General features: G+C 32.8%; 2 protein-coding genes and 1 long non-coding RNA gene across 3 annotated transcripts; all 3 read left to right on the top strand.

Annotated features, from left to right (window-relative positions):
* Nucleotides 1-523: 523 nt before the first annotated feature.
* LOC130636804 (uncharacterized) lies at nt 524-9,092 on the top strand. The gene is made up of 9 exons (XM_057446649.1): nt 524-666; nt 1,325-1,396; nt 1,609-1,739; nt 1,908-1,943; nt 6,797-6,869; nt 7,247-7,309; nt 7,533-7,653; nt 7,830-8,021; nt 8,406-9,092. Exons 1-9 carry the CDS (start codon nt 586-588, stop codon nt 8,486-8,488), a joined length of 852 nt encoding a protein of 283 aa, XP_057302632.1. The 5' UTR covers nt 524-585; the 3' UTR covers nt 8,489-9,092.
* A 1,785-nt stretch (nt 9,093-10,877) lies between these two features.
* LOC130636802 (succinate-semialdehyde dehydrogenase, mitochondrial-like) lies at nt 10,878-25,936 on the top strand. Its single transcript, XM_057446648.1, has 3 exons — nt 10,878-11,038; nt 23,458-23,641; nt 24,257-25,936. The coding sequence occupies exons 1-3, from the start codon at nt 10,916-10,918 to the stop codon at nt 25,420-25,422; spliced, it is 1,473 nt and encodes a 490-aa protein (XP_057302631.1). The 5' UTR covers nt 10,878-10,915; the 3' UTR covers nt 25,423-25,936.
* On the top strand, nt 11,075-20,314 carry LOC130636803 (uncharacterized). Its single transcript, XR_008982290.1, has 2 exons — nt 11,075-18,308; nt 18,456-20,314. It is a non-coding gene; the product is annotated as an uncharacterized LOC130636803 (long non-coding RNA).
* Nucleotides 25,937-27,960: the final 2,024 nt, after the last annotated feature.

Raw genomic sequence — 27,960 nt, 5'->3', positions numbered from 1 at the left:
TTTAATATAATGCTGTAGTGATATTTTTCACCTTACATTTTCTTGTATTTTGAATCCCAGCAGGCATACTTTTTTTCACAGTTTTTCAATTACTTAGCCAGATGATGACATCATAGAAATTTTTTATTGCCGAAATGGTTTTTGATTTATATATAAATTGAAAGTGTAAAACTTCCATCACATTTTCTTTCTATCACATTTTGAGATACTTTCAACTAAACATGTCCAGAAAAAAAATACCATTTTTTGCTCTGGGAAACTAGCTAACAAATAGGCAGGACTTAGAGGTTTAATTTAAAAAGGTTTAATTTTCCGTAATCCTGACTAATAACAAGTTACAAATGTTCCTGTAAAATCCTCGCTATAAAACCACAGAACTCCTAGAATCTCCTGGAAATTCCTTTAAGGACTATATGCAGGCCTTGATGTGAATATATTGTTGACATACCAGAGAGTGTATTCATAACTTCTCAAAGTTTTGTGGGGTGTCAAGCATCATGTGACAGAAAAAATAAAGATTTCTTAACATATATTTATATATATTACATAATATTTATATAGAGACAGTAGTACTTAATTTTGAGTATGGAAGAAATAGCCACAGAATATGAAAAGAAGAAGCTTCAGGGTTTCCTCCGTGACATATTAAGAATTGGCTGTACCAAAGTAAGTTGGAATATATAAAGCAATATTTTTTGATACTCTGACATTACCTATATGATAGAACAGCTATATAATATTCTGAAATTACATAAATCTATAAGTTATGTTATTATAACGGGGTAGCGACAGGCTATACGTAGTGTCTTAATTTGGACTGAATTTGTGTGAATTAATTTTTTGAAATAATCCACTACAGGTGAAAAATAATAAAGATATATATACATAACATTTCACACTGTCTCCTGAGGAATTTATATCAATATAGAAGTTTAACTTATTTTTAATCTAGTCTTTGATTTGCTGATTGATTCCTATGCTGGTGTAATTTTGTCAGCATTTACTTGTGCCTGTGTCATTTAAACTTGAGCATCTTCATCATTAGTGTGGCAGGGTATTCCAGCCGCTCCGTGTAGCGTTTATTTGTTGTAATTTATGTTGATGTAAGCTTCTTTTCACCTTAAGTTCTTTTTTGGTGACCTATCTTCCTGGTTTTCTCTAGTGATGGCATTAGTGTTTAGCAGGATTTATTGAAATTGGGTTGGGCGGTTTGTACCTGAATGTAGCGTTCCTGTGCACATCAGAAAATGAGCAAACAATGTAAACTGTAAAAAGGTGTGTACATAAACTTTAAGTTACAAAATATTGAATTTTTTTATTTTAGGGATTTCGCTATTTTTCAATGTATTTGCGTGGACGGGAAGAATTACTGCTGAAAGTACAAAATGAACAACTGGTAAAATTTAATGAACTTCTTTCATTTTTATTTTTTTCCTTTGTTTTGACCAAAAGTCATTAAGTCATTATTGGATGTCCAAATGTCTAATTATAATTATTCTCTGAGATTAACATTTGCCTTTCTGTAAGCTGACCTGAAAAAGTGTAATATATAAGAGAACCATGAGGAAATAATATTTCCTTGTTGTTTTAATATTAACCTTTTTATAGCCCTGCAATCCTTCAGATTTGGAGTTTGATCAAGAAGTCGTCACAGATGTTTCCAATGATGATATTGATGAAGAAGAAGAGGAGGACAAACAATCAAGCAGCTTTCCTGAAAAACCTCTACCAAGAGCATAGTACATGTTGTTTGTATCTAATTTTATGTTGCAAGTTCTCAATGTGCACTTTCTAATTGTTATTGCATATAACATTGATTTAAGTTTTCTGTGGATCTGTTTAATTTTTACTGCAGGGTTGTTTTCAGGCTTTACTGTACATACTTTATCTTTTGTTTTTCATTTTAGTGACTCAATGATGTTATCTAAAAGTACACAAAGGAGGCATGCATTTTTTTATTCTAAAAAGTTGAAATACTCTTTCAAATTTTGCAATTTAAATGCACTGTCTCAATAAATTGAGTTGAAATATCCTTTTTATGTTTGCAATTTAAATGTACTCTCGTAATAAATTGAGTTGAAGTATCCTTTTTATGTTTGCAATTTAAATGTACTCTCTCAATGAATTGAGTTGAAGTATCCTTTTTATGTTTGCAATTTAAATGTACTCTCTCAATGAATTGAGTTGAAGTATCCTTTTTATGTTTGCAATTTAAATGTACTCTCTCAATGAATTGAGTTGAAGTATCCTTTTTATGTTTGCAATTTAAATGTACTCTCTCAATGAATTGAGTTGAAATATCCTTTTTATGTTTGCAATTTAAATGTACTCTCTCAATGAATTGAGTTGAATTATCCTTTTTATGTTTGCAATTTAAATGTACTCTCTCAATGAATTGAGTTGAAGTATCCTTTTTATGTTTGCAATTTAAATATACTCTCTCAATGAATTGAGTTGAAGTATCCTTTTTATGTTTGCAATTTAAATGTACTCTCGTAATAAATTGAGTTGAAATATCCTTTTTATGTTTGCAATTTAAATGTACTCTCGTAATAAATTGAGTTGAAATATCCTTTTTATGTTTGCAATTTAAATGTACTCTCGTAATAAATTGAGTTGAAATATCCTTTTTATGTTTGCAATTTAAATGTACTCTCTCAATGAATTGAGTTGAAGTATCCTTTTTATGTTTGCAATTTAAATGTACTCTCTCAATGAATTGAGTTGAAGTATCCTTTTTATGTTTGCAATTTAAATGTACTCTCGTAATAAATTGAGTTGAAATATCCTTTTTATGTTTGCAATTTAAATGTACTCTCTCAATGAATTGAGTTGAAGTATCCTTTTTATGTTTGCAATTTAAATGTACTCTCGTAATAAATTGAGTTGAAATATCCTTTTTATGTTTGCAATTTAAATGCACTGTCTCAATAAATTGAGTTGAAGTATCCTTTTTATGTTTGCAATTTAAATGTACTCTCTCAATGAATTGAGTTGAAATATCCTTTTTATGTTTGCAATTTAAATGTACTCTCTCAATGAATTGAGTTGAATTATCCTTTTTATGTTTGCAATTTAAATGTACTCTCTCAATGAATTGAGTTGAAGTATCCTTTTTATGTTTGCAATTTAAATGTACTCTCGTAATAAATTGAGTTGAAATATCCTTTTTATGTTTGCAATTTAAATGTACTCTCGTAATAAATTGAGAAGAAATATCCTTTTTATGTTTGCAATTTAAATGTACTCTCGTAATAAATTGAGTTGAAATATCCTTTTTATGTTTGCAATTTAAATGTACTCTCTCAATGAATTGAGTTGAAGTATCCTTTTTATGTTTGCAATTTAAATGTATTAACTGAATGAATTTGAGTTTTCCTCAACCTTTTTCTCCTCTTCTACGTATTGCATTTTTAGTATTAGAAAGTAAATAAAGTAACATAAATTTTATATAACCCTCGGGGGAAAAAATTGCAGACAATGGAAATAGCTTTTGTCTTTTTGTAGTATTAAATGACCTCGAATACAAAAAATGTGAAAAAGTGGAATATAGAAATACAGTTCACAAACAATTTTAGTTATAAGTTATCACTGTCACTATTTTCGTCAATGAAAGCACAATCTTTATTATTCATCTCTACTTTATGTGCTACCAATAATTAGGTTAACAATTGAATTTTATTTATTTATTTATTTTATTTTTATTTATAAAATATTTATACAGGATAGGTCGTTTCAGTTTATATACATAATGTTTACATATATACAAGTGTAAAATAACTGCTTTTCAAACGAGTCCTGTCAAAGAAAGAATAAAAAAATAGTTTTAAAAGTAAAATCAAACTTAGAAATGATGTAGTGGGTAAACTTAAAATTGACCAAAAATGGATTGTAAAGTATTAAAAAATTTATGCAGTATCGTGATGTTTAAAAACATTTCATTTGCTTGGTTTAGAAAATACATGATAGAAATTAGTCTAATACCATATATCTTCCAAACCATACTGGAAACTAGTTAGAAGTTAGAAATAAAAGTTGAAAAAGTTAAATAGCTAAAAGCTAAAATTATCTAATTTCTTTAAAATCATATTCTCGTTATTTTCGTAACGGATGTCTCTTAACAAACTATTGTAAATATGTGCACCTTGATAGAAAAAACCACTTTGTGCTTTCTTAGATTTCACCTTTAGTAACTTTATTTAGTGTTTATTATTTCTTGTTGTTTTGAAGTGTGACATCAGTTCAAAGTAATTGTCCATAGGCGATGGAAGTTTCGTTGTAATTGATCGTCTGACAATTTTACACGCGTGACGTTTGATTGATGTCATGATCGGAGTGATGATTTCTTGTTGACTTTTGTTCTCAGTGATTACGGTAATAGCACGATCGTGTATTTGGTCGAGTTTTTCTATTGACGTTCTCGTCAGATTAAGGTTCACAGTCCCACAATAGGTAAGCACTGGGAACTAAGTTTTTTGTATTTCGAGTTAAAATCTTCATTTAAGGTTATTGTTGAATCAAGATTGACTCCCAAATACTTGTAAGATGTTGTTTGGTTTAGACTGGATCCGTTGACTAATACGTTTAGTGGTGCAGCTGGGGTTCCAAATATCATTGTTTCTGTTTTGCCTTTTTTGAGGTTTAGAGATAAGTCGTTGTTTCTCAGCCAATTATAGATTTAAGGCATGTAAATATTCAACATTTTTTGAATAGATTCAGAATCTTTCCCATGAACTTATAAAACTGTATCGTCAGCTTATTTGAGGATACTACAATGACGTAGGCAGGTGTCGATATCGTCCAAGTGAAATAAAAATAACGTTGGTCCAAGAATTGATCCTTGTGGAACTCCTCCGAAGACTGGATAGTCCTCAGGGAGGTGACCGTCGTAGAATACGCACTGCTTACGGTTAAAGAACTAAATCAATTCCTTTCCAGTTATTCGGTAAGATGATGATTTGGATAGAAGGAACGAATGACTAACCGTGTCGAATACCTTACTTAAAATAATGTAAGTCACCCCTGTTTAGCCATTGTCCATGTTTTTACGAATATTATCAACCAAGATGTTGCAGGCTAATTCCGTTGATCTTTGCTAGCGCAAACCAAACTGACTGTTTTTCAGCAAATAGTTGTTTTCAATATAGTTTGAGAGTTGGTGATGTACAACGCGTTCAAGTATTTTGGACAGACATGGCAATACGGAAATTGGCCGGTAGTTGGAAAAGTCTGATTTTGATTCCGATTTGTGAAGTGAAGTAATTTTTGAAATCTTTTAGACTGTTGGAACGATGCCAGTTGACAATGATCTATTGATAATAAAAGCTACAGGTTTTGAAATTTCGTCTGCTGCGTCTTTTAGAAGATTTGATGGAAGATCGTCGATACCCGATGGCTTTTTACGGTTTAATTTTTCAAGTATTTGCAGATTTCAGATGGTGTAACGGAGCGAAATGAAAATTTTTGAGTAGTTCGAATTGGTAGCTACTCTTGGTGGTTTGTTCCATACAAAGTTCTTGATAGGATGGAGAGTTTTGAGTAGCTTTGTAGTGACATTGGAGAAGAAACGACCAAACCCTTTAGCTATATAGCTCTTTCGTTGGAGATTTGTTCGTCGTTGACTTTAAATAACGTATTTGTTTGCTTCGTTTTTGACTTTGTCGGGAAAATCTTTTTCAGTGTTTTCCAAAATAATGTTGAATTGTTTATGTTTTCTTTTAGTAGGTTTGTGTTATACGTTTTAAAACATTAACTATATTTCGTTGGCGTTTATAATTCCAATGGTTTACAGTTGTTTTTGATTTTCGAAACTTTTTCTGGAGTACATCTCCGTAGTCCATTTTGTTTTTAACTTCATGTGTCAGACTTGGGCATATGTTGGTATTCGCCCTTTTTGTAGCATATTCGCCCTTTTTGTAGCATAAGGGTCGTGTTTATTAAAACTTTCATTCAAGATTTGATTAAGCGCCTGAAGAGATTCTGAAACAGAGTGTGATTCATACACCGACGACCAATCCGTATTTTTGAGGTCTTTTTTTAATTTAGCATTGTCATAATTTTTATTTTATGACAGATAAATGATTCACATTTATCTGTTATTCTTGTTGCCGTTTTAATTATCTGCTTAAATTGGAAAAGCGTGAAGATTGATTTTAATTCATCGTTCTCATTATCTTTTTGATAATTGATGTTGAAATCTCCTGTTATTATCGTCTCTTTATTCTCAGATGTTGCTTTTGTGAACGAGATGCGAAGAATTTCATTGAAGTTTCTCGGTAGGAATTTTGATGACCACGGGGGTCGATACCAAATACTGAGAAGAAAACTTTTCGTTTTTTGAAAATGTATTTCTAACCAAATACACTCTAATTCCAAATCTGTTCTTATCTTAAACGTTATCCCATATATGCAGCAACACCACCATGACTTCCAACGTCTCTTTTTTTATTTACAAACGTGTACCCCGGAATGTCAAAGAGCTGTGACGGAGTAGTGTTATCGATGTGTGTTTCACTAAGAGAAAAAATATGTGTGTTTTTGTGCGTATGTAGAAAAGTTGATAAATTAGCCATAATTTTGTAAAGTCCTCGGATATTCTGATGAAAGACTTTTAATCCTCTGTGCTTGAACAAATCTTGTAAATTATGTCCAGTTAGCCCAGGACATTTCTCGACGTCTCTACACATCAGTAACAACGTAACATCTATTTCGTCTCAAAATTTTTATCTTAAGTTGCTTTTTTAACCTGATTTTGTCTTGACCTGCTAATAATAATGGCCTTACTCTTTTCTTCTAGCATAAGTGGCTTTCATTTTTTGGATATTGGTTTACCTCCTGCAAGTCCTTGTGAAGCTGATAGTTTAAATGCTGTAAGTTGACTTACTTCATCTGTACCATGAAATTCCATTAAAATATCTTTACATCGTCGTATTGGTTTATATATCTCTACGATGGTTAGGATTCTTGTTCTTTGTTTTCTTAGTCATGTAATACACTGACAACCTAAGGAAAGGCATGTATGAGAATGCAGTCTGATATTTGACAAAAATGAGAACATGTAAAGTACATACAGACCCTCAAGCAAATGTACAAGGTTATAAAACTGTACAAAACAATCAATGAGTATTACGCTAATTTGTAGTGGATGACATATAGAAAATTAGGTCAAATCAAGAAAGCTGGGAATAAGGTAATTTGATAGTTGACTAACGCTTTTATAGATTGCACTTGTTTTTAAATTTTTTAGGAGACCCATTCAACGCTTTTTCTGCTGGCTGCGTATGGAAGGTACAAGAGTCCGTATGTATGGGTAGGTGTCGATGATTCGGATCAATATTACCGTTTTCATTGTGATTATTCTCCCTTTCGTCTTGCAGACTTTCTTTTACTCTCTGCATCAATATACCCGTATTTTCTCTTTTTAGCGGCCGCCTCTTTTAAGCGCCCTTCTAGTAACCGCCCCGAAAATTTCGAATGAATTTAATAAGCGCCCAGGTAGTGATAGTGAACCCAAGGGTAATTCTATTTTATAGGTACGTTCCAATCACAACAGATTGATTCGATTTACTGAAAATTATACTTCTAATGATGAAGTCTACCAAATACAAGATAGTCCCTTGAAATTAAAATCCACATCGGAATGGAGTCATAAAGGTATAAATCATTGTATTGACGCAACTGCTTGTGCTTTTTCGAAACTTTTTGTTTTTTGATGAAATTAAATTCATAGCAGTATTTAACTAAATGATTTTGTGGTATGTTCCTTATAGTCGTTTTTCTTTTCTTATTGTTATATCCAAGTTGTGTATGTGTGTGTTGTTTCTCTCAAGATGTCAAGATTTGGGACATACTTGCTGAGATTGTGAGAATCAATGTGTTACCGTGCCCAAGAAATCCATTTGCTGTGGAGCATTCCTATTTCGACGAGCTGTCCCCGCACGATGGACTCTTAGCAACAGGAGCCATGATCCAATTGCTGCAAAGAATACTTTTACATGGTGATCATAGTTACCACACCTCGGGTATGTATTCCTACGCGTGTTGTCTGCGTTTCTACGCTTGTCTTCAATTTTTATCCGTGTTATCCGTGTTATCTGCGATTCTACGCTTCTTGTCTATGTTTCTACGCGTGTTGTGTGCGTTTTTGCACGTATTGTCTTAGATTTTATGCGTGTCGTTTACGTTAAAGTCGTCTCATGATGTACGTTCTCGAAGAACAAGTACTTGCTTGTGAAGTCCTAATGAAATAAATATGATTGTACATTATGACCAAATAAGTAAGAAAGTAATTAAAGATTTAACGTTTTGCATTTTGTAGGCCTGACTGGAGTTGAAAGTTAAAATAAAATCATGCAATCAACCAAAAAAAATAATTATAAATTGTTTATATTTTCTTTTAATTTCAGTTGCTGAAGATTTGAACGAAATAACAAGAAAACATTTCAAGATTTTAAGCTCCCTGGTTACACAACCTGTAGCGCGAACCTAAGAGGATGACGCCATGTAAAATGTGAAAACGAAGGAATAAGTTATTTCCCTCTTACTTTGTCTGTGTCGTTGTTGTTGTTGTTCCTTTTGCTGTATATATTTCTAGAAACCTAGATTCGTATATTGTATTGGCTGTTCAGACGCCGGATTATAACTGTATTGTTGTCAAACGAAAATATTTAAATTAAAAAATAATTTGTATTAAAGTTTTTAGTAGTGCAAAATTTTTATGTATATATATACACATTTATTTATTAGTTATTTTAATTGTAACATTTAAAAATTTTTAAATTATTTTTTTTCTCAGAAAGCCGATGTAACAGAAATGTTGATTCTAATAGTCGGATAGTTTCAAGCCGCTACGAAATTCTGCTTTTGTGTTGTCCCAAATGCAATCGTTAAGTATTTCTGAGAAAACCAACAATAAAACCTTTTTTAAATTGGATACTGCGTTAATTAAAAAAGCTGGAAAATCTGACATTTTTATTTGTTTTTTGTTTTTTTGCGTTTACGTTGAATACTTTTTAATTTTTATTAATTTTTTCTTTATATATTTATATAGCAAAAAAGAACTAATTATGGATGTTTCATCTATTAATATGTACTTCTTACTTATTTATGAAATTATTCAGAAGTTGCTTGACTTGGAACTTTTTCTTTGTTTACTATGTTAGTGTTACAAATTTTCGCGTGACTTTACCAGTGATGAGTAATCTGTCTTTTTCTAAGAGTTGATTAAAAGTTTTTAGATTTATTTCTCAACACAGCTCTACTACTTTAAAATGGAAGGGAGAAGGCAAAAAAGGGACAAAAAAGTTTGAAATTATATCATATTGTCAAAAGCGAAGCTGCTAATTGCACTCTTCACGAAGGAGTATTGCTTTAACGTTCTTTTGTGTTGTTATTTTCCGTAAGTTCAATTAAAATCCGAAACATTTCAAAAAGTTGCCAATGTCACCTCTGGCGTGCTTTCCGTGTCTAGAACAAATCTTTGGACAAAAGGAATTATAAAACAAAAATAAATATTTTCATGTCTTTTTGGTCCACTGTGCAAAATTTTGTTGAAAAGGATTTAACTTTTAGTCCAAAAAATTAACATTTCGTCATCTATGTCCCATATACACTTTGACCGAAGAGTGTACGACAATCCTATAGACGGATTTGCGCTGCAAAGCCTGCCCACAGCTTTACTCACGAGACAGTAAAAAAAGTGAAGGTACAAGATTAGTACGATGCTTATAAATAAAGTATGTCTCAATTCAAACTAACCAAATATTTTTCAAGTTTCTGTGCATGCCGTTTTAATGAATGAGAAGAAACATTTTTCATCGGAAAATTGCTTGGGATCTGTGTTGATACGGCCCAAGACAAGTAGAGGTCTCGAACTAGTGAACACAAACTCCCCGTTAGATTCATAATAGCTCCTTTTAGCTTATCTTAGTCATCATTTTCTTAGTAAAAAAGAAAAGAAAACTTGGAATCAAACTTGTTCCCAGCACTTTTTTGCTTTTGATACAAGAGACGGCACTGTTAACTGGGAATAAAGTTTATAGAGAGCTTAGTTAGAATGACTGCACTGTATTTAGGTCCCCAAAACCCTCCCTTTTAATTTACTATGACTCTTTTCACTCTTAATAGCAGTACTAGTCTTTTTTTAACTAAAGTCAAACAAGATGATCAGTCTACCCGTAACACATTGCGCTGCGCTCCGACTATGGCCCAACTTTTTCTGCCCAATTTTCTTCTTGAGCTTTTCAGATTCTGTGGGTATGTATTTACGGCTCAAAAAATGGGTCCTAGGGCTTCGTTTGAGCTGAAATGTGGTTACTGTAGTTCTCTAGTTTAAAGGAGAGGCGAACTGCTGCGGCTACACAGTAGTTATCTTAGTAGATTTTAGGATTTAGAAATCTATAATATTTTTTTCTCTCGCTTAAAATTTATTTTCTGGCTGCCACAAAATAAGTTTTTGTTCGCCTCTCCTTTAAAATATTTTTTATATCTTTATATCCCTAGGGGTCTTGTGGCCCCTGAGCCTTTATTACACGGAGTGCAACTTCATCAACCAGGCAAAATGCTCTGGGAATGAGGTTGTTGTACAACAACCGAAGCAGTGAGAGTCTCCAGTAGCTTAATGTACAACTTTGTTCCCAGTCCTATATGACTTTGACTTCTGGGTTTACTTTTGTCTATTTTTGCCGGTGCTGCTGTAGGGTGGCTTTTTCCGCGGCAAGGTTTTAGCATAACAAATCAAATTTTTTGGTGAGAATTTGGAATATTTATGTAATTACTTTAAAAAATGCGTTGGTGTATTTAAGGAAAAGAGATTTTTTTCAAAACAAAACATGGCTACCCTCTCTGTGTTGTGTTTGGCGTTGTTCCGTGTGTACTTCGTGTCCAGCGCTTTTTAGAAAAATATTATGCAATCAATATGGCCGCAAAGCAAGCACTGGAGAAGATCCGACTGTTCAAACAGAAAGCGTTTCTTCATGGAAAATGGTCCTTGGGAATAAAAGAAAAAACCTTTCCTGTCTATAGCCCATCTTCTGGTGAGGTAAATTAATCTACTTTTAACTCATGTTTTCTGTTGTTAATTGTTGTTGTTAATTTTGTTTTAAAAGCAGAAAAAGCGTATTTAACGGATGTATTTTCGCAGAATCTCTACTGCCTCATGTTACACTCCATGCGAAGGTATTACATATTGATTTGAGAAGATATATTTAGCTATCTTGAAATTTTTTATTCTTAGACATGTGTACTTTTCTGACTAACCAATAGTAGGGAAGGTTGTTGATTACACTTTCACTTTCATTTTTGACTGCATTTTTTTACCCACGGTAAACGCCTAATTAGACTACTCCAGCTTAATTAGGCCATATCACCTGTTAAGGAGACACATTACGACGTACTAGACATCGTGTAAGTAACTGCAGTGATTCTAAGTTAGGAATGGGTAATTCTCTTTGTCAGCATATGTTGCGTGTTACTTTTAAGCTAATTGCAGGTCTATATATTTTTCAGGGTAGCCGTTATGATTTATGGGAAAACACCCCATTCACCCAGTCACCTCTTCATAAATAGAGTCTTTATTTTCAAACTTCATCCTGTCATATTGTGTAAGGAAATTTTTTGCTTTAGTTTAGCTTTAATTCAGATACATGTAGTTCTTGTTTAATCAAAACTTCTTTTGTGAGAGTTTGACCGTGGAAAGTCTGTGTTTTCCCTCAACCAATGTTTTATATACGTGACATTCTGACCAGGAGAATGTGACCAGCATTACAAAAGGTCTATTCATATCTTGATAGCTTCGGCAGCAATTATGTTATCGCAAAACAAAGTAAGTAGCCTAATTAGGTGATTTTTTATCTGTATTTTTTTTATTTGATGTGCTAAATTCCATTTGAAAATAACGAAGTCACTTTCAGGGGGTTTGTGCCATAAGTTATTAACACAGTTCAAATAGAACAATATTTCTATGAAGAACATAAATCTGTGTTGAAGTTGTTCTGTGATTTACAATGATTTAAGCATATATAATTGCAAAAGTAAGTTTTTATTCCCCTAATTACCACATGTCCCGAATTAAGTTACCACTAGTCATCTTAGTTGTCACCTAATCAGGTTTTTTATTCCTATTATATATAAAGTTTCTACAGTGCTGCGTATGTCATAAAAAATGCTGGCGTCTTCAGAGTTTAGCAATTAAAGGTAAAAGAAGATCCCACATATATACATTCAGACATTATGGATAATTGAGACAATATTACAGAGATGAATGAGACAACAAGCACTGATGTAAACAAAGATGGTAGACAACACAGTGAGACAAAACGCTTTTTGTAATTTTTTTTCAATCTTTGCTTCTAAGTTAAAAACCGTTGCATATCCTCTCATTGAATTTACGTGGAAGTGGACCAAAGAACTGCCATTGCGAACTAACCAAATCTTCAAATTTAAGTACGTTAGTAAAATCTTTGTGGAAAAACAGGTAAAAACAAAGAAGTCGACCGGTCTGGATGATCTTCCACCACACTTATTAAAGTATTATAGTAGGACCATTAAGTCACATCATAAACCTGCCTCATTAATCTGGAGAGGTACCATCCGATTGGAAAATAAGTAAAGTTGTTCCTATACTGAAAAATGGTAACCATACTTCTGCAAATAACTATAGACCAATTTCCCTAATCCTGATAGTTTTTAAAATTATGGAAAGAGCTGATAGTTAATAAAACCACTAACCTTTTGTCTTCTATAAGACTTTCTAATATTCTTCTTCCTCAGTAATCTTATGTTCTGATAGTCTATAATCTTTTTGATGGAATCCAACAGCTTCTCTTGCTTTCTAATATTCTTCCTTGCTGAATAATACTTTCATCCAATACTCATATGCAATCTTTCTTGTATAACCCAACGCCTTAGCTATATTTACGGGGTCAGTGATATTGTCTTACTCTTTGTTCTATATGACAATAAATGTTAACAATCTTCCCCTCTTTTCTTTTTCTTTCTTTTGTCAGTTTGATCAACTTTTAGTTCAACCAAATTTATTAACAGAATTGAATGGATATCCATATGCAGCTATATCCGAGTTAACAACAACATAGTCATTTGACACATAAACAAAACAGCAACCAATCCATATTGCCAGTTTAACGAAATCAACTCCAAAATGGTTAGTATTAACAAAATCACAAAACTGTTTAAACTATTTACACATCTTTCCTCAGATCTCCTCTATTTTTCTTTTTCTTGTTTGAGTACACCAGTTGCCAATGTAAAAAGAAGATTCTTGCAACTAGCTCCTCATTTGGTAAGACAATCAGCGATTTTCTGTTTTTTTGAAACCCATGTTATGTGATTCACTTCGTTATTTCGAATCATTTTTTTCAAAATAGCCAAATCTACTCTTAAGCGATTGTCCAAAACTTGTTTTGTGGAATGTACAGCATCTTAAAGTGTTTTACTATCTGTTAAACATTTAATTGATGGTGCAATATTGAAAATTTCTTCAAATAAACAGCATGGTCTCTGCAGAAAGGGTACTATTCACTACTCTTTTCATTCCTTACAAGCTAAAATTGACAACATAAAATGTAATGATTCCTTTGTGCAAGTTGGAGAGTCTGTCTGAATTGGTTTTTCAAACTCCTCAAAACCTTGTGCCACTAATCTAGCTTTCACAGTTCTTTGTCCATCAACATTCTTCTCTGTCAGAATCCATCTGGTGCTAATACAACTTTGGTTTTTATCTTCCACTTCATCAAAAACTTTATTTTTGATCCAGTTGTTCAATTCCTTTTCCTTGGCAGACTTAATCTCCTTTTCATTGCCTTTATTCAAGCATATCAAAGCCTCTTGTGATACCTTTTCAGCAAAATCCCACTCTTCAACCTTTTTCCAGTCCAAATTCTCAACATTCCCAACTTCATTAACAATGTTCAGCCGATTCCTATACTTTCCACTTGTTTTCCCAGCTCTTGAGTGCACAGTTCCTGTTTTCCAACCAACTTTTGTTTTGTATTTCACTTTATCTTTAACGTTTGGCATAATATTCTTTGCTTTCACATTTGTCTTCAATAATTTGTTATGCTTAAATGAAGTATCCATACCCGTATCATTATTAACATCGCTGTTAGTAATTGATGCTTCACTACTTAATTCCTCATCTTCCAATATTTCCTTTCCAGTTTCCTGTTTTTCTTCACGGTCAATTTCCACTTCTACATGTGCTTCTAACTTTTCTTCTTTTAATCGTAGTCTGCATGGATGCATTCTAACATATGTTGATCCATGCTTTACTAGAACTTGCTGACTTTCTTGTCCTATCACAGTAGCAGGACCCTTCCAAGTATCATCAGATCTCCGTTTATAATATACTTTATCTCCTGTTGCATACTTCACACCTGTTAAAGGTCTTACATTATGTTTCAAGGCTCTTCTGAGCTTTTCAGAGGATTAAGATTTTATAAAGGCTTCTCTTGCAGCATGCAATGCGTTCAAGTTACCAGCAACTACTTGACTACTTGTCCTTCCTTCTAGAGCTGGTGGATCATTCATTTCTATAACTGAAAAATTTGGATTGCTGCCAAACACTAGTTGATTTGGTGAAAAGCCATGTATGTTTTTTAAGGAATTCTTAGCAGCAACAGCCCAAGCCGCAGCTGTTTCTAATGAATAATTAGGCTTGTCCATCATTTTACAGACTGTATTGCCAAGTGTGAAATTATGTCGCTCAACAAGTCCATTACTCCATGGGCTCTCAGCAGCTGTTGTAACAATATTGATGTTTAAATTCTCACACATGTCACGGTAATCCTCATTATCAAATTCCCCACCATTATCCACTAAAAACTTTTTAGCAGACCCAAATATGGAAATCCAGATCTTAAAAATTGAGTTAATGATAATTTCTTTCCTTTTACTTCGAATAACACAGGATGCACTAACTCTGGCCAAGTGATCAACAAGATGTAACAAACAAATTTTATCACCATACGACCATTGTTTCAAATCCATGCCAACGCATTCATTAAATTCTGTATCACAACTATCTGAAACTCCAGCAATCATTTTTAAAAGATCTGGGTCAGTTACATCAGCATTTCTCAAAAGCTGCTGAAGCTTGTCCTTTGATGGATGCGCAAACTGTTTATGCAATTTCAGGGCCACTTTTTCCTTTTCTTGAGTATCATCCAAATTATTCATCATCAGATATACTTGAGCAAAAGTCCTTTCAATTCCGCTACCCTCTTTGTTAATGGAAATACAATAATGTCCGGTGAAACTAAATTGGATCTGGTGTTCTTGTCGCAAAATTTCAACCTTGTCATTTTCAAAATCAATAAAAACTTTTGCATTCTTCATTGCTTGCTTACTAAATAGTAATGGTAAGTCCTTGTCTACAACTTCTTTTATTATGCTAACATATTTTCCACTAAGCCAAGCAGGTATGGTGACACGTTTTGATGCTTTGATTTCGTTACCATCTCCGAATTTAAATACTGTTCATGATGGCTCTTCTTTGATTGATGAAGCATCCTCGCCTGAAAGACTTTCTACATAATCGTTTAACCAATTCTGCTGGCAAACTGTTTTAGTGCAACCAGAACCCAATACTGCCATGGTAAATGTCTCACCAACAAGAGTTTCCATTATTTCCTCCGTATAAAATTGATGTTTAATCTTATCACTCTTACTCTTAGCTTTATCTGGACACTTCCTAGCAAAATGGTAAATACTACCACAGATGTAACACCTTGGATGATCACCCGATCTTCTATTCTGCTCTCTGTCACTTCGATTTCCACTGCTTCTACGATAATCCTTTAACCTATACTCTTGTATTTCTCGTTGCCCATGATATTCCTGACCCGTCTGTTCCACCCTCTATCTGCATACCGTGAGTGAGGAACCTTGCAGTGTGAAGCACCATAAAAGGTCTCGTTGGAAGTACTATCACCCGAAACCTCATTAATTTGAACCGGCACATCGTCATCTTCTTTTGAATTTAAAGATTCATTAAATACCTTCTTAACTTGATCAACCATCAAGTTATACTTTAAATCTGGAATTGTTGCTTGAACAGTTTCTTTCTGTTGCGTAGAAAGGTTAGCACTATTTAAACATCGATAAGCTGTAACAGCTTCTGGTAAATCAATATCATACTTTTTCAAATTATAGTAAAGGTCTTCAAACTCAATGGTATAATCCTGTAACAACATGTCCTTCTACCTTTTAAATTGCTCAAATTTTTAATATGCTTCATATGCACGATGCTTTGCATCTTTAAGAAATATCTTGTCCAATCTGTCCGTAAGTTTTGTAATACCATCTTCATTTTTTTAATCTCGAATGTCAAGTTGTAAGGCAGTCTTTTTAGCCTTACCATCTAAGATCCACAGAGCTAGCTACAACGTTTTTGCTAGACGACATACATAAAGAAGCAGATCAGGGATAGCTTGTAGGAACTGTCTTCGTAGATCTTTCCAACGCATTTAATACGTTAGGGAACTCCATACTGCTATCAAAGTTGAAATCATATGGTATATCATGCGTTGAGTTGGATTGGTTCTCTAGTTACTTATTTAACAGAAAGCAATTGTGTCAATACATGTCTATCCCATAACCTGTGACGTACCGCAAGGGTCCATTCTGGGACCTTCATTTTCCTTATTTACTTTAATGATTTTAAAGACATCCTTAAACATTCAAAAGTGATTCAATTCCCTGACGATACAGTTGTTTATGTATCAGATAAGTGTTTTAACACAATTGAACGTGAACTAAATGAAGATTTGCAATCGAATGCAGCCTATTGTTATATCAATGAATTGATTATCAATATCAGTAAAGGAAAAACGAATCCATGTTGCTTGGAACAGCTATAAAGCTATCAAAATTTCCAACTGGACTAAGCCTTTCGTACGTTCATAAGGAGTTGTGGTCGATACAGATATCTGGGTACCCGAATCAATCAATCGTTGAACATGGAGGAAAATTTTAATTACCTCTATAAACAAGCCTCAAATAAACTTCGTATGTTGAGTAACCTGAGAGATGGCTTGGACAATGAATGCTCTAGCAAAATTTACCAATCAATAATTTTATCTGCACTAATGTACGATTGTACAACAAATTTAAATTTGAACTCTACAGAAAAATATAAACTTTAATCAATAAGAAATCGAGCTGAAAGATCACTAATGTTCCACAAAAGAATATTATAAATTTAGTTGAGAGAAGGTCAGTTTTAATTGTCCGAAAATGCGTTGATGTGTGATGATTTTGCTAATTATTTTCAGTTTATGAAGCACACGAAGAGAACCAGAAATAATGGCTATTTTATAAAAATTCCCTGGGTAAAACTCGAGTTTGCCCATTCTGGCTTTTTCATAATGGATATAAAAGATTTCACTTCTTTGCCCGTTGAGATCAGACAAACAGATTCCTTTAGGGATTTTAGGAAGCTATGCGACACATATTTTGATAGATAGTATTAGATATAGTATTGTGTATATTCAAGTCTATATTTTTTTCATGAAGTCTATCCAACTTTGTCCTTTCATGCTTCCTTGTTTTCTTTTTTCAGTCTGCATTGCTACATGGTAACTTTTATTGTCTTATTTTCCAGTTTATGTGTGTGTTTTTTTATACGTTTCTCAAGTTTTTCAATTTTTTTTTACTATGTTTAACTAACTTTATTATACACAGGACACATTTAAATAACAGTGTTTTAAATACTGAAAATGTTTTTATCCTGTATAAATATTCAGTATAAATAAATAAATAAAAATTTTGTTTCCTTGTTTGCTTTTTTATATTCTGATAATAATGCAAGTAAAAAAAAAGATGTGAGTGAAATGTGTGTAATGTATAATAATAGTGGACATCTATATATTAATACGCCTTGTGTGTGTGTGCGCACGGTGAGGCCACGTCACACAAATCACAGGTCATTTTCTTACGACGTGGCGTTACGCTAAAATTTACCAAGTTAAAGAAAACGCAAATCAGGGGGTTACTATATAAATATTTAATTCTCTTTTCTTATTTTTTTTTTTAAATAAAACTCTTTTTCCTTACTCATTAAAACTAATTTTTATTTTAATTTCAAATGGTTTATTTGTTATTTTGTTGTAAAAGCCCCGCTGGTCGTTTAAGATAGAATAATTAAATTTTACCCCCGGTTTACCATGTGCGCGCCGTATCTCACGGAAACAAAGTTTATTAACTGAAAAATGAAAACCGAAGCGAAGAAAGTTGTCTCTTTTTCAAAGTAATCCTGAAAAAAGTTATTTCAAACAAGGTTTACTCATCACGAGGTTAGATTAAAGCTTATTTGTTTCTTCTATCTTTTTTGTGTTCTGGGACCGAAGTTGCTTTCTTTTAAAAAAACTATCAAATTCGAATGATAATTCGAATCTAAGAAGTAAACAAAACAGAAGTAAACAAAACTGTTGTCATTGTAGAGCGACTGTTGATGTCGAGCGAGAATAAAAAAAGTTTATGTTGTTGCCAGAAATATTTGTTATAAAGAAGAAAGACGTACGATAATATAACGTCAAAAAGAGAACTGATTGGAAATGTATCAGACAATTGTAGCTAGCTATACATTTTCAATTTGTTTTCTTTGGGATGAAGCGAAGTTTAATAATCGAAGTAAAAAACTGATTGGTCTTTTATCCAGAGACGCTAGCTAACTGAGAAAGCCAAAGAAAGGCAGGTGTGTTGTTTAGTTTATCTGGTAAAGAGATAAGTTTAGGTGTGTAACGTTTTTTTTTAACCGTTTTGACTTTCAGAGCTCAGCTTTTCCTTTAAATTTTTAGTTCCTTGTTGAGTCTTGAGCGTAAATGCGTTTTCTTTTGACACAATTTTTATAAGAATCTATAATGTAAAGCGACGTTTTTAAGTCGTTTACACGCTTCCAGCTAAACTTTCCCTTTAATATGAAGTTAAATATGTTTTGTCTTTAGCCTGAACATATTTAACATTTTTTGTAAGAATATACTCTAAACAATGGGTCAGAATATCCTAAGAATATGTCTAAGCTTGGTTGTTTCTTTTAATATAAAAATTTGTATGACTGAACCTTTTTCTCTCCAAAACAATGGGCAAGTACACCAGGGAAAGCTAAGAACATGAAGGCCGAAACGGGGAAAAAAAAACGCTATTCTTATAAAATACAGCGTGTATATAATAGAGAAGAGTTTATATAAAATGTAGAAAGTATTTTTTCGTTGTTACTGTTTTTAACGCTGCGAAGTGGTTGATGTCGTTATAATAAACCTTAATGTAAACAAAGTTAAATCAATGTTTACATTTGTTACGTTACCGTGTAAAATAATATTCGATTCTTCAATTCGAAAACACTGCATTGTTATCATGCACTGCACGTTTGCGCATTGGGAAGGTTGCTATATGCAATAGACTAAATAGCTAATTTGGTATGATGCATTAGAATCTGTACGTTGTGGAAACTTTGCAATAACCTTATTTGTGTGACTTATCGATTTTTTCTAATGTCTGGTATACCATTTTCCCTTTTATGTTTCGGGTATGGCAAAGCAAGTATATAGTTTTAACAGATTTGTTAGCCACCTTCGATTTTGTTAAACTTTTTGCATTTTTATTTGTTGCTGGACATTGTTCTGTTTCAGCGGGTACAAATATAATGCAGATTGTGAGCAACTTCAATCCCAGGGTTTTTTTCTCTTTTATTTTTTTTTTTTATTGCTGCACATATTTATTTTTTTGGACGTTTTGTTCTAGTGGTTATAAACTAGAATAATACAAATTGTGACTTTTAAAAATTCATATTACTGTGTTGTATGTTTTCGTTTGGTATCCCTTACATCGGTTTAATGAGAGATTCAGTGGATTCCCCCACGGGTATTCAGCTAGTATATATTAATAATCTTTTACTGTATACGATTTAAAACATGACATTCATTTTGTAAGAAAAAGGCAATGTACATTATTAATAAACTTGAAATAATTTTTCTATTTACAGAGTGTATATATATGTAAAATTAGGTTAGGATAACCTTGTTAAATTATATAGGAAAAAGTTTCGGTTTACAATTACTGTATTTTATGATTGTAGGATTCCCCTAGCTCTACATTGCACAGGCCTTTTTCAAACAACAGATCTTCACACTACTCCATTCTTTTCAAGCTTCCTATTTTTCTGGTAATGGTCGAAAAAATTGCTTTTCAGGTATACTTCAGACAAAGTCAGGATAGTGTGTTAGAAAAAAATTTTAATACACATATAGGGAACGTAACTTTTACCAGAAATCTTTTTGAGTGATACTCACAAAACGAATATTGTAACAAAACTACATTCTGACACTCAATCTTTGCCCTCAACGTAAAAATTAAAAATGTTATGTAATGTCAATGCCTATAATCACTAGTATATGTTTTTTTGTAAAGTGTGTAAATGACAAGTCTCCAAGAATCGATGTTTCACAATATAAAATCTCTATACTAATAGCCGTATTTTATATGTTGGCCAAAAGCACATCATGGCAACCCAACACAAAATCTACAGATAACAAATGCGATTTTGTTTAATCAACTTTGTTGTTTTTTTTGAAAAATATTATATATACCAATTGAGTTTTATCATATTTACACAAAAGTTACTTATTTATTATTAGTGATCACAGCAATCGTTTCCCAACATCTTATCTATGACGTCATTATTTTGCATAATTATTAAAACTTTGAAGATCTGTATCTCGAAAACGTATGAAGGCTTTTCAAACGAAAAAAAGAAAAATCCTGGACCACTTTTCTACATCTTTTATCTATATAATAATACGCTAAGTGTGTCTGTGTGTCTGTAACAGGCAAAGTGGATGTGCTTATTTTTCTTTGATGTAGCCGAAAAAGTTATGTCTTATATGTTAAATTTATAACGTTACGACGCGACGTCAATAACACTACTTTGACGTCAATATCCTATCTTAAATTAATGAAGCCATTACAGTGCACTTAAAAGTTTGAGGCCAAATAACTTGGAAACGAGGTGGTGACGTCAATGATTTTTCACTGAGTGGGTAACTAGGGACCACCTAGGACCAATTTGGGTAATTTTCCAAACCTGGGTCCCCAAATTCGTTTCGGAATGAACGGGTTTATGATGTCATCAAAAAACCTTTAAACCACATTATTTCTGTAACCGTTTGTCAAAAGTACATGATCCTATACATTTTCTTGAACAGCGTTTCAAGATCTATACAATAAAGGCAACGGGCATACAAATTTTGAAAAAATAATTTTCTGTACTTTTATTAGGGACTTTGCTGACGTCAGCAAAATTTTAAACCCGTAAATCTCATTAACCATTCATCAAAAGCACGTGATTACATACATTTTCTTGATCAGCGCTTTAAGGTCTACACAATAAAGGCAACGTAAAAACAAGGTTCTAATTTCTTTTGCAGATGGGTTGCTGACGTCATGAAAATTGAAACTTTTTTTGTTTTTTATACTTAAGAAATGCCTGATTTTTCTATAATTTGATGTGTTTCATAACCTTTTTGTGGAAGATTTATGGTCAATGGCAATATAGAACTACTAGCTAAATGAACTGATTTTTTGTTGATTTGGATGTGCTCCTCAAAAACCGATCTGTTTTACATTTTGTGTTAACTTTTGTGACCGTATACACTCTGCTTTCCAAAAATAATATCTTTGTTGATTCAAATTTACTCCTTATTCATTTTTGACATTCACGTTTAAAATGGTTGGTAAAGGTCACTACAGATCATCATACTAAGGAAAAAATATTTGTATTCTTAACCTGTTCATTTTTACAATTTGTGTATATTTTTTGGGAATAGGATAGTATGTAATCGAAGAAATGATTTTCCAGATATAAATTTGATGTTTTTTGACACTTCTGATTGAATTAGGTTTTCAACGAAGTAAATATTTGAGATGTGTTATTTCTGACTTTATTATTATTGTTGGTGTTGTACATGATCCTATACATTATTTTAATTATTGTTTCAAGCTCTACACACAATGATCTTTGTTGATTCAAGTTTATTCTTTGCTCATTGATTTTTTGACATTTAAGTTTAAAATTGTTGGTAAAGGGCAGTACGGAACCAAAAGAGAAAATTTTTGTGTTCTTAACTGGTTGATTTTTACATTTTGTGTAAATTTTTGTGGGAGAGGATTGTATGCAACCGAAATGACTAATTTTTCTAGATTTAAATTTGATGTTTTCCAAACTATAGCTTTTTCGAATTTTTGTATAAACTTCTAAGGGAAGACAATATTTAGAATGTGTAAAAAATTTATTCTTGTTGATTTGTGCTAACTCTTGCAGGCCTCCTTTTTGACATTTTAGAATAAAACACTAAGTTTTTTAAACATAGTCACTTATAGGATGTACATATTTGAGATGTGTTATTTCTGACGTGGCTGTTGGTGTTCTTACTGTCGGTTTTGTGTGTTTGGTGTTGTGAGTGTCTATGTTGTCAGTGGTCGTTGTTGTAACTTTTTATCAACTAGATTTTACACCTTGCAAGCTGTTCTTTTTATTTTGCGTAAGATTTGAGGATTTAATAGGATTTGATATTTGACATTTTGTGTAAGATTTTAAGAACATTTACTTTTATATGTACTGCTGACGTCAGAAAAACATCTAAAGCAACCTATTTTTCATAGGCCTTTTGCCTAAGTGGATTTTTCCACGGGCCTTATCGACTAGTTTAAAATAAACTTTTGTTTGCAGTGGACAAGTTCTAAAATGATAGCATCTCTTATAAGAGCAGTTACGTAAATGGCAGTATTGCATGTTGGCGATTTTCTTTTTAATTTTTTTTTGAATTATGTTTATATTTAAAAATTTGTTGTCATGCGGGTAAAAGTTTTTATATAAGTTTTATCATAGCAAGCGCCCTCCTACCATTTTGGAAAAGTTTGACATTTTATTGGAAAGGTTTTACAATGTTGATTAACATGGCATGATGACTTTGTGCCAAAACACTGATCAGAATCCTTACAAAATAGTTTTACACCAGATTCAACATTTTACTTGTCTTAAACACTAATTTTTATTTTAAAAAGTTTACGTGTAACGTGCAGAAATTACATGCTTTAAACAGAAAAACTTTTAGAATTCCTTGTTGTTTTATGACAGTTAAAGAGTTATTGTTAAGGGAAGGAGGAAAACTCAGAGTTATTAATTAATTTTATGATATGTATGATATTTTTTTTTTAAGTCAGTAAGTTTATATCTTTAAAATTTCATAGGCAAGGGTTTTACCTCGAACAATGTTTTTGAGAAAAAGGAGAAAAACATTGATTTATTTTCACTTTTTGTGTCAAATTATATTTGCTTACATGTCAACAAATTCTCATACATTAAAATTTTCACTAAAGTTCATGTAGATATCTCCAATATTTTTCTACATTGTTCACCACTGCAAAATTCCTGTTACTTTTTTCTAGATTATTGCTAATGTGTCTGATTTGGATGAAGATGATGTTAATGGTGCAATCAAAAGCGCTCATGTTGCATTTCAAACGTACAAGAAGTCATCATGTAAATACAGAAGTGAGATCTTGCGAAAGCTTGGTCAAAGCATGCAGGAGAATGAGCATGATTTGGCCACCATTATGACATTAGAATGTGGTACGTCTAAATTTTAAGTTCTCATACCAAAACTAAGTCAAACTATACTCTTTCTTTCTATTTATATATGTCTCCTTATGAGTTCACTTTCCCATACCTTGCTAAACCATATTTTATTGTGTCCTTTATATGCCCTTTTTTTTAGATTGGATACCTAAATTTTTTTAGCCTTGACCATCCTAAAAATTTTCAGTTTTAAGCTTAAAATATATAATTTTAAAGCGATTGCGAGCGTATTGATTAAAAAACAGACGGAAAGTATATAACCACCCCCCCCTCCCTAGGGAGTCATTACAATAAAAAGCAATGACGTGAAAAATTAGGTCGTTCACAAGTCATGAAGAATTCGTGGGATGTCATCTTTTGCATTGACTTTTCAATTGAATTTTCATTTTAATTGCAAGATTTTTTTTATAACTCCTAACTTCTGAACACATCATTACTGATGGTCATTGCTCAATGGTCATAAAAGAAGAAAAAAAATTGCTTTCAATTTTCTTCTTTATAAACAATCTTTTATATATCAGGCTTAAACATTTTTCAATTGACCGTCAACGTAGAAATATTTGTCCAAATTATTAGGTTGCTGTAACTTTGCGTCGAAATTTATTTTAGGAAAACCAATCAGTGAGTCCGTGGGTGAAGTTAAATATGCGGCTTCGTTCTTGGAGTGGTATTCGGAAGAAGCCAAACGCATCAACGGAGACATATTGCCAAATGCTGAAGCTAACACACGTAAGATAATTCTGAAACAGCCAGTTGGTGTTTGCGGTATGATAACTCCATGGAACTTCCCCTTGGCCATGATAACCAGAAAAGTAGGCGCTGCCATGGCTGCAGGTTGCACGTCAGTAATTAAGCCGTCCGAAGAGACGCCGTTGTCGGCATTAGCTTTCTGTCAACTTGTGGAGGATTTGGATGTACCCCCCGGTGTTGTGAATGTAATCACTTGTTCGCGAGACAATACAGTGATGGCTGGTACAGCCTTGTGTACAAGCCCTTTGATTAAAAAAATAACTTTTACTGGTTCTACAAAAGTTGGCAAATGGTTGCTGGAAAAGTCGGCACCTACCGTCAAAAAGGTTTCAATGGAACTTGGAGGAAATGCTCCATTTATCGTGTTCAATTCTGCTGATGCTAAATTGGCAGCATCCAAAGCCGTTGTGTCGCGTTTTCGCAATTCGGGACAAACGTGTATTTGCGCGGAGCGAATATTTGTCCAGGAGGGAATTTACGATGAATTTATGTCCGAGTTCACAAAAGCTGTCTCTAAGTTAAAGATTGGCGATCCGTTAGAGAAAGACACTACGCTTAGTACGTTAATAAATCAAGGTGCACTTGAGAAAGTTCTACATCATATCAAAGATGCTGAACAACACGGTGGTAAAATTGTTCTTGGTGGTAAATTATCTGATCGAGGAGGCCTGTTTTTTGAACCGACAATAATTGGAGATTGCAATGACGAAATGCAGTGTGTAAAAGAAGAAACATTTGGTCCTGTTGCCCCTGTGATTAAATTCAAAACAGAGCAGGAAATATTAGCTCTTGCAAATACGGAAAACTCTGGTTTGGCTGGTTACTTTTTCTCAACTGATTATCAACAGATTTGGAGAGTTGCAGAAGAATTGGAAGTAGGGATGGTTGGTGTAAACGAAGTTGCAATTTCAAACGAAATGATCCCATTTGGAGGTATAAAAGAATCAGGACTTGGAAGGGAAGGCTCCATATATGGAATTAGCGATTATTTGGAGCTGAAGTACGTCTGTCTTGGTGGGTTGTAGTAGTAATTTAATTATTGACTTTTAAAACTTTAAAACTGTCCATTGCAGCTTTTAAAGAATTTTGAACATCTTTTCTGATACTCTTTATTTTTTTAAGATCTTCAGTGTCATCAGTATAAACGCTTTTCTATATCTTAAAGATATTTGATTTATTTAGCGAATCCCAATTTAGAAATTGATACATAAGAGAGAGGTACACTTTTTAGTGTAACCGAGTTGATAGTACTGGCTGAAATTTAGGTCAAAACCTGAGTAACTGCTGAGCAACTCGTCAAGCTGAAAGTTTAACAACCTACTTATAAAAAGGGAAATTATTAAAAATATGTTTATTATTAGTGTCAAGCTAAAATTAGTCACACTTATATTTAGTGAAAATCCTTCCCTAAGCAACTGAAATGAAATATGAAATATTCTTGCATACCTGGCAAAACTTATTAAAATGAATGATTTTTTGGAGCGATGTTATTTCTTTTACCTTGTATAGATTCCAATTAGAAGAAAAAATTATTAATTACTTGTGCTCGATTTTTTTTTCGTTCGATTTCAAGAAGCTACAAGAACAAAGATTCTATGAATAATTTCTTTAGTTGTTCAACGATGTGCGTAAATTTTTCGCGAATGATTGTTCGCGACTTATAGTGTTTGGGAATTACGTAAAAACGTTAATAAATATTTTTAAGGAAAAGCTATTTCTTAATGAAACACAAGTACACATTTCATTTTGGCTGTATAATTTTTCACTTTGATATAAATCTTCACAAATTATTACCAATTCTTGATTTTTTGAGGGGAGGAGGAAGTGAAAGGAAAGTGGAGGAGAGGGTGGCGGCGAAAATAATACCATACTTTTTTTTACAAAAGAAAGTCAAGAAAAAAATAAAAACTACCAGTCATAATTTTTAAATTGGTCAAAATAAAATATGGAAGATAGCTTTTTTTCGCCAAGCCCTAACGAAAGAATATTTACAATTTTCCTGTTTGTGAAGAGTGATCCTGAAATTTGGTTTGATTTTCTGCTCAAAATCTATGAATAAATAATGGAAGAATAGCTATAGTCTGAATAAAATGGTGGACTTGATGGAGGAAAACAAATTCTTGCTTTGTTGTAATTTTGAAAATCTGCATGAGAAGAGTTTTGTGTCGTATGGTATGATCAATATAAATCAAAAGCTATCACAAGCGCTCTACAGAAACGAGAGTTGGATAGTTTGAAACTTACGAGTCGCCAAAAAAAATACAAAGCATTATCTACAGCTTATGCGAAAGATTCTTTCATGTTGATGTTTTAAAAGTACACCGTTTAAAAAGTTAATTTATATATCTTGTAATAAAAAAATAAACAATATTGGGGCAGGGTAAGCACGTTAGATGCCCACATTTACAGTTGAACTGATCGATAACACTTTACTTAAAGTCAAAATCATCAGTCGAACCTGCAAGCCTTTAAATTAAAAATTCGCTAACATTACAGGTCGCAATTTCGTATAGAAAACGCGGGTTTGTGGAAGTAATAATTCAAGGCTGAGCTCAAGTTTTGTAGTGCAGATTCTGATCAGCTGATGAACGTAGCTCTGAAGCCTAACAAAATTGCTAAGGAATGGCGAAAGTGAAGATTTATTACTTTGTGATATTACACAACTATGTGTGATAACAATATTTATACAAAAATATTAATATAAAAACTAGAAAGAATAAGATTTGTCCTAGACATTTAGCTAATTTTATTTAAAAAAAAATCCGTGTTAAACATTGCGCAGCGCAAATCGCACTCTTATAACAAGTTTGCAGTCTTCATGATTTTCTCAGGTGACCCGCACCCAAGAAATTTTGTGCGCTCTAACTATCAACAATGTACACATATATACACACACTTTTCATGAAAACTTACACACAGTTTCCATAGAAATATACACACAGTTTCCATGGAAATATACACATAGTTGTCATGGAGATGTACACACAGTTTCCATGGAAATAAACCTATCCAAAACTTTAATGTTGCAAAAAGCATCGAAAGAAAAATATTTCTTACAGAAAAAAAGCGCACCAGTGTTTAAATATTGTCCTGCAAAAATGTTGACTGAAGTTTATTATTTTAATCATCAACGACAACTTTGCAGTTATAACTCACGAGTTTTTCTTTGAACATAAACACAATACTTTAAAAATCAGATTGAATTCAGCACCACGTGATTACTAAATTTTAAAATTATTCTTTTTAAAATAACTTCTCTTTAATAATAGCCGTCGTCTGTCTGTCTCTGCGCGGACCCCCCGCTGAGTTAGAAAATGATGTTACGGAGACACGAATATCAAATGCGATATATTTTTATCCACTTTGTTGCGATGGGTAAATTTAAAGGACGGGCGAACCCGTGGATTTTTCCACGGGCAACGACTAGTCTCTATAATAATAGCCGTCGTCTGTCTGTCTCTGCGCGGACCCCCTCCCCCCCCCCCCCCCCCGCTGAGTTAGAAAATCATGTTACGGAAACACGAATATCGAATGCGATATATTTCTATCCGCTTTGTTGCGAC

This window comes from Hydractinia symbiolongicarpus, chromosome 3 (genome assembly GCF_029227915.1).
Source record: "Hydractinia symbiolongicarpus strain clone_291-10 chromosome 3, HSymV2.1, whole genome shotgun sequence".
Classification (NCBI taxonomy): Eukaryota; Metazoa; Cnidaria; class Hydrozoa; order Anthoathecata; family Hydractiniidae; genus Hydractinia; species Hydractinia symbiolongicarpus.
Note: the sequence above shows the minus strand (reverse complement) of the source record. Positions and strands in the feature narration are given on the sequence as shown.

What these genes read in the sequence shown, in the direction of transcription:
- LOC130636804 (XM_057446649.1), top strand. Translation starts at nt 586, where the DNA reads ATGGAAGAAATAGCCACAGAATATGAAAAGAAGAAGCTTCAGGGTTTC. An exon ending in TCTAAAAGTACACAAAGGAG is followed by an intron (nt 1,944 to 6,796) that starts GCATGCATTTTT and finishes CTTTTCTTCTAG; the next exon opens with CATAAGTGGCTTTCATTTTT. An exon ending in AAGCTGATAGTTTAAATGCT is followed by an intron (nt 6,870 to 7,246) that starts GTAAGTTGACTT and finishes TAAATTTTTTAG; the next exon opens with GAGACCCATTCAACGCTTTT.
- LOC130636802 (XM_057446648.1), top strand. Translation starts at nt 10,916, where the DNA reads ATGGCCGCAAAGCAAGCACTGGAGAAGATCCGACTGTTCAAACAGAAA. An exon ending in ATAGCCCATCTTCTGGTGAG is followed by an intron (nt 11,039 to 23,457) that starts GTAAATTAATCT and finishes ACTTTTTTCTAG; the next exon opens with ATTATTGCTAATGTGTCTGA. An exon ending in CATTATGACATTAGAATGTG is followed by an intron (nt 23,642 to 24,256) that starts GTACGTCTAAAT and finishes AATTTATTTTAG; the next exon opens with GAAAACCAATCAGTGAGTCC.